Source organism: Notothenia rossii (assembly GCF_949606895.1).
Source record: "Notothenia rossii genome assembly, chromosome: 10".
Lineage (NCBI taxonomy): Eukaryota > Metazoa > Chordata > Actinopteri > Perciformes > Nototheniidae > Notothenia > Notothenia rossii.
The window spans coordinates 54,316,535-54,329,826 of NC_136908.1; the positions used below are offsets into that span (position 1 = coordinate 54,316,535).

Sequence of the window (13,292 nt, forward strand, 5' to 3'; positions counted from 1 at the left end):
CCAAAAACGAAATTAACCAGTTAATAAAAGGTATGTATATTTGCCTGTGGTGTTTTGTTGTCTCTCACATGGTAACCTTGGAAAAATGGTCTATCCTCTGTTCATTCTCTGTAAATAAACCACTCCTGCCTACTCATATTTTCACAGAGGCAGCACTCAAACAGATTAGCCAATGGATTGAAAACGATGATGTAACTTCAGTGCGATCACATATATTCTCCACTGAGGACTCATGATCAAAGAGACACAAAATGTTTACCATTGTCCATTGACATTACTGATATTGCGTTCCCATAGAGACCAAGACAGAACACAGGATGTCCGCTCAGGCGCTGAGACTCTGAACAATATCAGTCCCAGTGTTGTGGTGTCGTGCACCAAAACACACGGCTGTGATCCTATGAATGGTCTTACACTTCCAAACAACGCCATTGAAAATATATAGGAGGCAGAGAGAAAGGCAGAACACCTGCTACCTGTTCTGTTTGCTCGGCTTTAACTTATTAGTCCTGTGCTTTATAGGCTGATGGATGTTTAGTATATTGACTTCTGGGATCCCAGCAACATATCATCACACTCTGGGCATGTGGCTTCAAAATCCCTCTGGGCAAATTCCCACTGGAAATGGTGACTAGAAATGTGTAGGAAAAAACAATTTCATGTCTTTGTCATTACATCCAGCTAAATCAAGCAGTTTTTTAATCAGTGGCGGAAAGTAACCAAGTACATGTAAAGAAATTATTGCTATAATTATAATCAAAACATATAATATATTATTCTTGAGTGGGCCAATCTGCATAATAAGTATTGTTGGTACTTTAAGTATATTTTCATGCCTATACTTGTTTACTTTGACTTGCAATGCAGGACTTTTACTTTTTACAGCGTATTCCTACACTCTGGTACTTTTACTTTGACTTCAGTCAAATATCTGAGTACTTCTCCAACCTCTATAAATCAGCAGAGGTGGGAAAAGTAAAGTAAGAGTAGAAGTACCAGAGTGTAGGAATACTCTGTTACAACTAAAAGTTCTGCAATCAAAATGTCGCTCAAAAAAAAGTACACATTTATTAGCATCAAAATATACTTCAAGTACCAAAACTAAAAGTGCTCATTAAGCAGAATGCCCCATCTAAGAATAATATATATCACATGTTTTGATTATAATTATTGATGCATTAAAGCTGGTGAAGGTGCAGTTAGTTTTAATTACTTTGTAAACTTCATGGTAGCTTGTGAATGTTACTCCAGGTGTAACTAAAGTCTGACTTATGAGTTGATTATATTTCACATCATTAATCCAAATCTGCAAAGTAACTAAAAGTACAAAATAAACTAAGTGGAGTAAAAGTACACGATTTACCTCTGAATTAGTAGAACAAGTACAAAGTAGCAATTGAAATACTCAAGTAAGGTACCTCAAAATTGTACTTAAATACAGTACTTAAGTAAATATACTCTGTTACTTTACACCACTGCTGATTAAAAAAGTGTTTGTGATTATATTGACCTAAGACAACCATTTTAAGAGTGACATTGGTGCCCCGTAGTGGACAGTACCTCTGCTATGGTACGGTTCGTAATTGGTTCTGGGGGGTTCGGTAATCTCCGGCTTGAATCGTACATATGCGAAAGCGGCCGAGCTGGAGCGGAGCTGTCCGGAACATCCGGCTGTAGCTCCTCAACATAAACAGCTATGGCGGAGGCAGCAGCAGCGTCTACGGCGGCTTCACCAGGTATAGGAGGTTGGACCAAACACGTAACCTGCAGGTAAGACAGGACAAGGGGCTATTTAGATATCGAAGATGATAATGTCGTTTGAGGCTAAAATAGCGGTGACACGGTGTCTAGCGCGCGACTGACTACAGCGTCGTCTGAGGCTCAGTTGTTGGCTAACTAGCTGTAGCTACTAGTGTTGTTATGTTCGCAGTGTTATGGTCACAGCCTGCTGGGCTTCTAGCTTAGCAGCCAGCATACTAGCTACCCTTTCAAAGCTCAACTCGGCTAGCATAATGCCACATTATAATATTAGACCACGACTGTTACACAACAGTGATAAATCCCTCATCGTTTTGGCCAGCTGTTCGCAGTCATTTGTTAACGTTTAACTGTGACTAACACACGATTAACCATCGAGTTTATCTGGTTGGGTCACTTTAAATGTACCATTATAATAGCCAAAGCAGTTACCAGTCGCCAAATCCAAATATACTAACGTTGTGAACCCAATTGTTTGTTGTCACCTTGCCTAAGATCGGCTTTATTTGTGAAAGTGAAAGACGGCATTGACGCGCAGTTGTCATGTTCAGCTCTCTCAATTTAGCTAACAACTTTCATTTTGACGTACTGATGTGAACATGAACTAGTGTTTTCCGTTCAAATTCCAGTAGGCCTGGACATCTTTTATGAACTAGACAACTGTCTAATTTGTATTTTCAGGTATTTCATGCATGGTCTTTGCAAAGAAGGAGAGAACTGTCGATATTCCCACGACCTGACCAAAAGCAAACCAGAAGCCATGATTTGCAAGTTCTTTCAGAAGGGAAACTGTGTGTTTGGGGACCGTTGCAGGTAAGGACATGTTTGTACAGAACTGGCAGCTGCCTCGGCCTATAAAAGTGCTTCCTGACAGTTGTCAGATGAGATGCAGTATAACCTTCTTTCTAAAACTGGCCTTGCTTTCAGCCAAATGACAGCGCAGCAACTATCCTGGCTGGGTTTTCAGTGTGGCTGCCTGATCCTCCAGTGGGTTGGACACCTGAGACTGTTTTAACATGTCAACATGTTGTTTGTCTGTGGCAGCTCCATGTAAGTCCAAGGAACTAGAACGACATCTCAGCATTGCTCAGCTTTCTAGGTTCTGCGTTGATTCTTTGTAGAGCTGGTGTTCAACATGTCAGCACAAGCCTCATTCTGGGTTTTTCATCGTTGTTTTTCCATAATCCTGCCTATAACTTAAATCAGACCGTTGTGAATATGATGATTGTTTTTGTTTTTGCTCCTGTTTGGGCTGCAACCATCAACTACCCTCATATCATCTCATCTACTAATATTGTCCTCATGGGCACAATAGTGTTTTCTCAGGATGGCATTGCTAAATTAGTGTGTGTGAGTTTGTGTGTGAACGTTTATCACCCCTGTTGAGCAGGTGGTTCCTTTCAAGATTCAAAGGCTTTATTGTTACAGCTCGAAAATACTTAGTGCAGACCATTTTCAATTTATTTGTAATTTTTGAAAATGAAATATTTATGTATATATTTCAAAACATCACGAGGTTGACATTCATTTCCACATTCAAAAAATATATTTTTAAATTGGCAAAATATCGGCTTTCATCAAAAATGACAGTATGTTCAATTTCAACAAGCAACAATATATAATAATAATGTGTTTTCAAACACATCCTATCTCCCCATTGATGCCAGCTGATTATGGTACTGGACTGAAACCAATGTGAACCAGTTGCTTCTCTAAAAAAAAAATGCTTTGAAATGGTGAGCAGTATTTATTCATAGTAAATGGGCTCGCACATGAAATGGTATGGTCCTTTGAGAAGCAGATTAGGCTCCATGCCTGTTGCCAAGCTTGAATGTGTACCCAGACATGACCAGCGAGCGTGTACAGACGGTGTCTGCTCCATGTCTGGTTTCAGGAGGGTCCCCATAGTTACAGAGGAACCCGATGACCAGCCCAACAGCAGCAGGGGCGCATTAGTTACTTGCATACTTGATTATTTTTCATGAATGGTCTGCTTACTGCCTTTGGTTAGGTGTATAAATCACTGAGCGGTTGTTGTTGTGTTGATAAGTCACATTCCTCCATCCTTGTGAAGGGGCTGCAGTGAGGAAGGTGTCCTCATTATATCTGTGCTAGTCCTGAGAAAGGCTCTCTGTGGGGGTTTATTATGGTTGAATTCCTCAGGCTGTGTCTATTGTGATGGGCTCTGTCTCGCTCTCTCACTCTGTCTGCGTCTCTCTCTCTCTCTCTCTCTCTCTCTCTCTCTCTCTCTCTCTCTTGCAGCCAGAGTGCACTGCAGCCTGCATGGCAATTGCATAATACTCTGTTTCCCTGACCCCCCCCTCTTCCACCTCCCCTACCCTGTTGCCGGGTTCCTCAGGTTCATTCTGCTGGAGCACCCTCATCTCTCATTTATTCATGCATACCCCCCCCCCCCCCCCCCCCAGACTGGTTAACAGTGTGTTCTGATGGAGCGCTGGTGGAGGCTGAAGGAGAGAGATAGGCCAGTTGCTCCTTTTGTACCGCTGTGTGAGCGCTGGCTGTTAGTCATCCTTTATGGTAGCTATGGAGTTGAGTTGCTTTGTTTCTACACTGGCAGACAGGTCCGTGTGGACAGATGAGGGTCTGTTAGCATCAGGGATGTACCATTCATTGTCATTGTGATTCTGGTTTATACATCCATGCTGCTATATGTTACGAGGAGGTCAGCTGCATTTAAGCCCCTTTTTTCATTATCCTGTGTCCATAAGCAAATAGGAGATACACAAAAGTGTGATGGAAAGGAAATGGAACAGTTCTTTTTATCCTCAATTTTTTTTAACCAAAACTAGTGCATATATTGAGTTTTTTTTAAATGAGTGAGAACCTGCTAAAAATAGGCAATGAACTCATTTCCAGTGCACGTGCTTTGTTTGTTTTCTGTTTTTTCTCTCCTCTAGTTTATGGTCAGTACAAGGACAATGCCCATATTTAGTGCTATGTCTCTTGCTGACAATGTACAACAGTACAGTCCCTTTCAACAGAACGTTAGTGAACAGTGGTTACTGTCCGTGACTGATCCATACTCTTTTCTTTTTATCGGTCACTTATTCAGACTCTCTTTTAAACCAGAGATAGTGATTGTTGTAACTGTGGAAAAGCAAACAAAGACAGTTTTCCTTTTGTTCCTAAGGAGTTTGAATACGTTTAGTTTGACCAGGATCTATGAGGAAATGTTTAAACTACTCTTATTGTCAACGGAGTGTGGTAAATGTGAGGAAAGTAAAATAATTGTATGTTTTCGTCATTTATAATAATTCATCCAAATCCATTTCTTTATTTCACACTTAATACCATGTAGCTTTGTTACCCGTGACATCTTTTTTAAATGTATCAAATCAAGACTAGTCGGCAATGTTGAAATAATATGGAATTGTGGATTTGAAGAATTGTGACACCCCTATAAAATGTATATAGACAATGGGAAAGAAGAGAGCTATTTTGACTGTTTTTTATTTTGGTAAAGTATCATAACGATATGGTACAGACAATTAAGTCCAAAGTCATTTTCATCCCATTCATGCATGTGTGAGGGACCAAGTAAATAACGGTTTATCAACTGGAAAAAAACAAATATAGCCTTTGGAATAGCTCTTATTCAAAAGTAGAAGCTTTTCTTCATTCACCTTTTTTGTAAGTTTGTATTTCGGCTTTTTCCTTTTTTCCCATCACTTTGGATATAACTTCCCAGCTTTAGTGCCGTGGGACATTAGATGGTTTGTACCGTAACAAGTGTGCTCATGTTTGCCCCCTCAGGTTTGAACACTGTAAACCGGAAAAGAACGAGGAGTTGCCAACCACACAGACGCTGCCGCTGCCCACTGCCTCGCCTGTCGGCTCATCAGACCCAGAGCCCAGTGGGCCAACGCCTGGTTCAGGGGCACAAGACTGGGTCAACGCTGCCGAGTTCGTTCCAGGACAACCATACTGTGGACGGGGTGAGGGACCAGCTTGACATCAATATGCTAACGATGCGCTAGGTCTTCCGTTATTACATCCTGCCAGCTCGCTAACCAGCAGCCAGATAGCTCACGCGTTAACCTGATGTGACTCTGTACTCCTTTGAGACATCTTGAAGTCAAATCCTTGGTGAGGTTTGAAATGTTTCCTGCCTCGCACGCATTATGTTTTTTTATATCGTCTTTTGTGAAACATTACAGCGTTAATGTCATCAGGTTTAGCGTTAGCGCATTAGCTCTGGATGCAAAGTAGTAGCACTCAAACTTCCTCTCCACTTTGTTAACCGGTGCAAGTGTTATTATTTCTGGAGATGACACACTGTTGTTTGTCAGCAGTATGAGACATGTTGAGACAGAGAACCATCTCTTCCCTCTATCAATTCAAGCCAAGGCTAACGCTGTATCAACAGTTATGAACCCACAGGCTTCTGTCAAACCTTGTGTCGCCTAGTGGAGATTCTGACAACTGGCAACATGTTTGAGATACAGAAAGTACAGAACGCTGGGGAATTAAATGCCGGACAATCTTTAATAAAAAGTACCGACAAAAACGTCTGAACTGAATCAAAGCCTGGTTATTCTCCTCATTGAGTCTTCTGTTAATCCTTTTTGCCCATCATAGTTTGATATACAGTACCTTTGCTGCATGGGTCTATTTGAATGGGTTTATTAAGCTTTTAAATACACTCTTAAATAGGCAAGGTCACGGGAAAAGGACTTCAAAATTATATTTTGTTTGTTTGTTTTTCAACCAAGTGTAAATGACTCTAATACAAGAGTAGCTCAAACTATGAATATGTTGAGTGCAAGGTGAAACTTAACATTCTGAAGCCTGTCTGATAAGTTAAGGTCCCTCGGATCAGATTCTCCTCATCTGCTGAAGAAGGCATTGATGCATTGAAGTTATTTCTCCTCTGTGTCACTAAATAACAGTCATAATATTTCCCCAACAGCTGAGCCAGTGAAGGGAGAGACCTCCGTCCCTCTCATCGAGGAGTTGGACCGGGAGGCGTCGCAGGACAACAAAGCACTGAGGAAGCAGCTCTGTCCGTACGCGGCTGTCGGAGAGTGTCGCTATGGCATCAACTGTGCGTATCTCCACGGCGACGTGTGCGACATGTGCGGCCTCCAGGTTCTCCATCCCACCGACAACAGCCAGCGCTCCGACCACACCAAGGTAAGGCTTACAGAAATAACCATATCTGTGGAGCCAGTTGGAACACTTCCTGGAATACTCTTTACTCTCTGAACTGGAATCATTATTAGTGAATTTTGTACTCTGCTTTTTGCTTAAGAGAAGTCAGATATAAAAGATTGAATATGACATTTCTCAGCACCAGATTTTAGTTGTGTATTTTTCCGAGTCACCTGCCACGGTCCCACCTTCAAGGAGAGCAGATCTGCAAGACTAGCAAGCAGAGGGGGACAAAACATAGAAATGAAAGACAAAAGGACTTTATAATACCTTTACAAGTTAGAAAATGGCGTTGCATCGGAACCAACTTGAGTCAATTCAACTTCTTTCCTGACCAGGACCATGGCTGCTTCTGTGCTCTATTTAAATTGAATGATGTGGAGTATTTGTTACTCTTGTCTGAACAGGATTTTAACATGAGAGCCAATATGAACACTTTATCAGCGGGACATGGATGTTAAATGTAGAAAAAGGTCATGATGTGTTGGTTTAACTGTTCCCAGGCATGCATCGAGGCCCATGAGAAAGACATGGAGATTTCGTTTGCCATCCAACGCAGCAAAGACATGATGTGCGGTGTGTGCATGGAGGTGGTGTTTGAGAAGGCCAACCCCAGCGAGCGGCGCTTCGGCATCCTCTCCAACTGCTGCCACTGCTACTGTCTAAAGTGCATTCGCAAGTGGAGGAGTGCCAAGCAGTTTGAGAGCAAAATCATCAAGTGAGTCACGTACGCACGGCAACGTGGGGTTTGGAAGGAATGTAGGATCCACCTCAAACTACATGATACATTAGTTTAAATCTTTATCTCTAGGGCCCAGGAGTTCAAAACTTTTAATCTCAATCAGATCCGATCAGATTTTGAAATCCCATTTTTTGTGATCCAGGATCAGACAAGTCGGCCAAATGTTGTCCCTGGAGTTCAAAGCAATTCAGGATAGGATCAGCCTGATCCAGATTACGATTTTTCAAGATGACTAGATCCTGAATATCAGTGCTTTAATCCTACCGATCGCCATCTAGTGGACATGAAAAATAATACAAGGAAGACAAGAGACCACATTGCAGAGACATCTATAATGTCTAATTATATTTTTTTTATTTGAAAGGTGATGACAGATGGACTTTTTTTTTGTTGAAGATATTTTTTCTTTAATCTAAATTACATTTGTGATTGACAATCTTTGCTGTGATACTTTTATGAGCATCAACATTTATGTCATCAACATTTGGTTGAAAAACAAATAGGCCACCACAAACATGAGCAAAAATGGGAAAAATAAAATGTATTTCCCATGAAGGCTAAAAAGTGTGTATTATTTCAGTTAACAAACGTTGCCATCTTATTTAAATTGAAATATATTTAAAAATAAATTGTACAGTACATTTTGCTCTGGAAATCCACCCCCCTGGTGGGATCAGGATAATCCAGTTTTTTGGGATCAAACTGATCCCAATCCTGTGTTGTCGGTTTGAACTACCCGTTTTGAAGATTTGATCCAGATTAAAGCTTTGATTGGATTTCCTGATCTGATCGGATATCAAAGTGATCCTAATCCTGTTTTTTGGTTTTGAACTCCCCAAAATCCAAATCTGATCTGATCAGATAGGGATTAAAAGTTTTGAACTCCTGGGCCCTGTTGATTGAGGATATTGTTGAATATCTGTCCATCAACAAAGTATTTTCTCTTGAGTTGGAGTTTGTAGAACATTAAAACATGTCAAAAAAGTTGTATGTGAGGCACATAGTATTTACAGCTTGAATTTGATTCTAATATCAGAATAAAATACATGATTTATCCCGGGCGGAATTTGATTTCTGGACAGTTGTTACATTTAAGACTGAGTTCAATAAAAGATTTAGAGAAATAACAAATATTTTAACATAAGAAATTAAAAATGTTAAAAAAATAAAACTAAAATATAACAATAAAATGTAAATAAACGTAAGAAGTTGAAGTAATTTGTTCTAAATATTAACAACATGCAACGTTATTTCGAAAGCTCAAACTCTACTCTTACGTTGTTTTTATGTGAATGTTTTTGACCTGATAAAGGAATATAGGCAGCTCTTAACACGCAAATACAAGTTGATTACCATGTTGAAATGCTCTGGTCAGGATACCACTGGTGACCGAGTATCTTTTCTACCCTCTTCTCCCACAGGTCTTGCCCAGAGTGTCGAATCACATCCAACTTTGTCATCCCAAGCGAGTACTGGGTGGAGGAAAAAGAAGACAAACAGAAACTCATCCAGAAATACAAGGACGGCATGGGGTACGCAGATCATCTCCACACCCCCACACACCCCCACACACCCCCACACACCCCCACACACCCCCACACACCCCCACACCCACACACACACACACACACACACACACCCACACACACACACACACACACACTACTTTGTGTCTACTGTGGGAAACAACACATCAGTGAAACAGTGAGCGGTCTCTTTTCATTCACACTCAAGTGTTTGTTTTTTAGCACAGGCGATTGAAAGTGTATTATTTTCCCTGCAGGATGGAGAGGACATGTTTTAATAGAGAGCCATTGCAGGTGGATGTGAAGAGAAGCGTCAGAGGAATGAGATGCTGAATCTGCGGGAGTGGGTGGTTATGGTGGGAAGCTAAACAGGAAGTGGGCAGATTCAGATTTCACTGCGGAACCTTTAGTGTTTATTTAAAGAAACTCCACAGAGAAAACGTCCATCTCTGATGCTATCTAACCTGCCGTTTGTACTCTCTTCTCCAGGAGTAAACCGTGTCGGTACTTTGACGAGGGCCGTGGAACGTGTCCTTTCGGGTCCAATTGCTTCTACAGGCACGCCTTTCCCGACGGGCGGCTGGAGGAAGCGCAACCTCAGCGAAGACAGACGGGAACCAGCAGCAGGAACAGGGTAACTCACTACAAACAGTCAATGCCATTTTAACAGCAATAAACCGAAAAGGCATCAAACTGTGGAAGAAGGCTACACCTCCTCCGCTCTAGCGCTCTCTGCTGGCTGGATGTGGGAATGATATGCAGAGCGACCATAAACCCTGAAGTTAAAACGGCTTTGCTTTAAAGGTTCTGTTTTGGGAACAGCTGATCATGAAGTGAAAATCCACGCGTTTGAATAAAAATCACAGACAGTGATTCTGCTCAGTGGCAATAGTCTCCACATGCTGTACAAACGGGGACAGGTTGTATGATGCGTGATGGAAGTTCCTCAAATCAGACAAATCAACAACCTTTTAAGATATTTAAATAAGATTAGGAGATTTATTTTTGTCAAAATGGAAATCCAATCAAATTCGTGACACATTAAAATATTGTACTTGATACAATACAAAAAGATACTGAGGCACAGTGCTAAGACTGACATTTAGATCAGAGGTTGCGAGAGCACGCTCGGGAACTGCCAACGGGGGTGGGCACGCTCGGGAACTGTTAGCGCCGTGTTATGCATGCCCACTGCACCTCGCGGGAGCGCACGCAGCGTAAAGCAAAAACTCAGACATTTCAATGATTTGTACGGATTGGAAACGGTATCATTTCCTTTTTGGAGGGCATTCATAACACGGCATAACACCGGAGCCTCGCCGCGGGGAAACTTTGGAGCTGTTCCCAGTTTGTTCTAATCTGTCAAAATGACGGACTGCTTTCATTTTTGCGTCATTGTTAGAAAATATTCGGTTAACGCGACCTCTGATTTAGATATATGTTCCAAATACAAATTGGTATCATAACTTTCACTGCGAGTAGCTTGTCATTACTAAGATGTGTCTATGATTTCCTTCCATAAGTAGAAAAATAAAAAGCCTGCTGCATCAGTTGTACTTATACTAAAAGAAAAATGGAATATAAATACCGTAATTTTCGGACTATAAGGCGCACCTGAATATAAGCCGCAGCAGCTAAATTGAATGATGTGTACATATATAAGCCGCACTGGACTATAAGCCGCAGGTGTTTTAATGTTTAATTACCATATGTAAGGGTTCGTGCACAGAGGGGATTGTTGGGAAAGAGATGGCTGTTTGAGGAAGCTCCGATTTATTAACATTTCAACAAACAAGTTGCATATTTGCATAACGTATTCAAGCGTTACCATTTAGTGCAATAGGTCGAAAAATGGGAAAAAAGGTGCGGCTTATAGTCCGAAAATTACGGTATTTAAATGATATTAAAGTAGAAATATGCACATTGTACTACAATATATTACATGTCAATTTAAATATAGAGTGGTGAATAAGTATTAATAACATAAGACCTGAAGAAGTCACTTATTTATAAATATTTTAGTTCTGAAGAAAAGCAGCAAATTAAATGTGCATTTATTTATTTTTCTCTTCGTGTAGTCTTTTTATTGAAATATTCCCAAATGTTTTTATACAGTGTTTTTTAACCAGAGTTTTTTAAAAAGTCGAAAGAGAACCACATAATTTGAAATGCTGAAAATCGTATTGACCCTTTTTAAAGTTCAGAGGTGTCTCCTCACATTGATGTTAAAGTGAGTGTTCTTGAAGGTAAACGCCTTCAGTGTATTTTATGCCCAGACTCTGAGAATACTCCTCTCCCTTCTCCTCCCAGAACTCGAGGCGAACCCCGCTGTGGGACATCTTTGACGAGCGGGAAAGCACCGACTCGTTCGACAACGAGGACGAGGAGATGGTGACGTTCGAGCTGAGCGAGATGCTCCTCATGCTGCTCGCCGCGGGGACCGACGACGAGGTGACGGACTCAGAGGACGAATGGGACTTGTTTCACGAAGAGCTGGACGATTTCTATGAGATTTACCTATAGCAGCCCCGCCTACCAACCCCCCCCCCCCCCTCTATGTATACTAGACCCTAGAATGGACTGTCTTGTGCGAGTGATAGACAGTAGCTTTCCTCCCCCCCCAACCCACCCCTTGTATTGTGGCAGTGCTTTTAAGCAGGCCATTAATAAATGAACTTATAAAATATCTAAAAAAGAGAAAAAAAATCGGTGCTCTCGTGCTAAACTTTTTCTATCCTCGTGGGTCTACCTTGTGCGGTTCATGTTAAAAGGAAAAAAGAACAAAAATAACTCGATATAAGATTTAACAGAAATTATAACTTTCTTCAAATATTAATAATAAACATTGTCAAGTTTCTTTGTGGGTGTGGGTTTGACTTGTTCGTTTACTCAGGTGTAAATATGTACTCCTGGGACTCTGAGGATGCACTCGAACTTACTCGGCACCATTTACTGTAATCCTGATGGGCATGTTGTAAGATTTTAAATACGGTTTTCCAAAGGCCGGAACTTCTTTTTCTTTATATAAGCTTCTGATAGCCGATATATTGTGCTGATGTTCACCATAATTCATGTTCATGTTGTACTGAACAGTATTTAATGTGTCCCCGTGTTTCAGGGTTAAATAGTCTTTCATGAGACATTGAGATCAATATTGAACTGTCTGTTAAAGTCCAGCGAAGGAAACTCTTGTAAAGTTTTTGGCCGTTTACAGCAGGCTGACCGCTTGCCCTGATCCTGATCTTGCTACCTTTGGACATTTCAGAGACCGACCAGCTCGTAAAAGTTGTATTGGATTTGATCAGAAAAATTCTAAAAGACACTAATTTGAACCCCTAGTGTGCTGTTTACTACTTCTGCCCTACAAGGGCTACTACTGAACAACACTTGAATCCCATTGGTCAATGACATGTTTTATGAGCTGCTCAGAGCGTTCAAAGATACATTTTCTGACAGGTCCTGGATCAGGGCTAGGGGTTAACCTGCTAACTGACCCCCAACCTTCTTTTCTCCCCCTTTTACACACAAGCGCACTACAAAGATTGAACTAGTCTAAATTGGCTCCATATATCAGTAAAAAAAAAAAAAGAGAGAACTTTATTTAAAATCTTTTCCCTTCCACCATCTTGTATATCAACATCCAGGAAGCATTGTAAGTATGGTAATGCCTTCCTTAGAGCCAGGCTAAAGAGTCAACACTCTTCCAGTGCAGAAAAGTGTAATTCACTGCTCTCTGTTGGCTTCACTGAGTAATGCTTCATGTGGAGAAACTCGTCCACAGACTCAACCTGTTAAAATCCATTGGAATGCATATGTTTATACTGAAATGTGTGTTTTCTATGTTCCACAGCCATCCATCTTAACTTGAAATTAAAGTTTATTATCAATCTGAGTACTGTGTGGTCTATAATTGATATGTTGTCTTAGTGTTGCAACTCCAGGTTATTTCAGTTATCAATAATTCTGCGGATTATTTTCTCAAATTGTTTCTTTAAAGTTCAGAAAATAGTGAAACAATGTATATCTCAGTTTACCAAAGTCCAAAGCGCTCTATTTTAATGATTTATCTTGTGGGCCAAAATCTCTCAGACACT

At 40.8% G+C, this 13,292-nt stretch overlaps 1 protein-coding gene across 2 annotated transcripts; it reads left to right on the plus strand.

The window, feature by feature from the left end:
* The first annotated feature begins 1,617 nt into the window (after positions 1 to 1,617).
* Positions 1,618 to 13,090, plus strand: mkrn1 (makorin, ring finger protein, 1). 2 transcript variants are annotated; one of them, XM_079654533.1, is made up of 8 exons: positions 1,618 to 1,770; positions 2,440 to 2,571; positions 5,533 to 5,714; positions 6,689 to 6,912; positions 7,434 to 7,648; positions 9,094 to 9,204; positions 9,688 to 9,832; positions 11,509 to 13,090. In XM_079654533.1, exons 1-8 carry the CDS (start codon positions 1,697 to 1,699, stop codon positions 11,719 to 11,721), a joined length of 1,296 nt encoding a protein of 431 aa, XP_079510659.1. In that variant the 5' UTR covers positions 1,618 to 1,696; the 3' UTR covers positions 11,722 to 13,090. The 2 variants fall into 2 exon arrangements, with proteins under 2 accessions (XP_079510659.1, XP_079510660.1); XM_079654534.1 differs by lacking the exon at positions 2,440 to 2,571.
* The last annotated feature ends 202 nt before the right edge of the window (positions 13,091 to 13,292 follow it).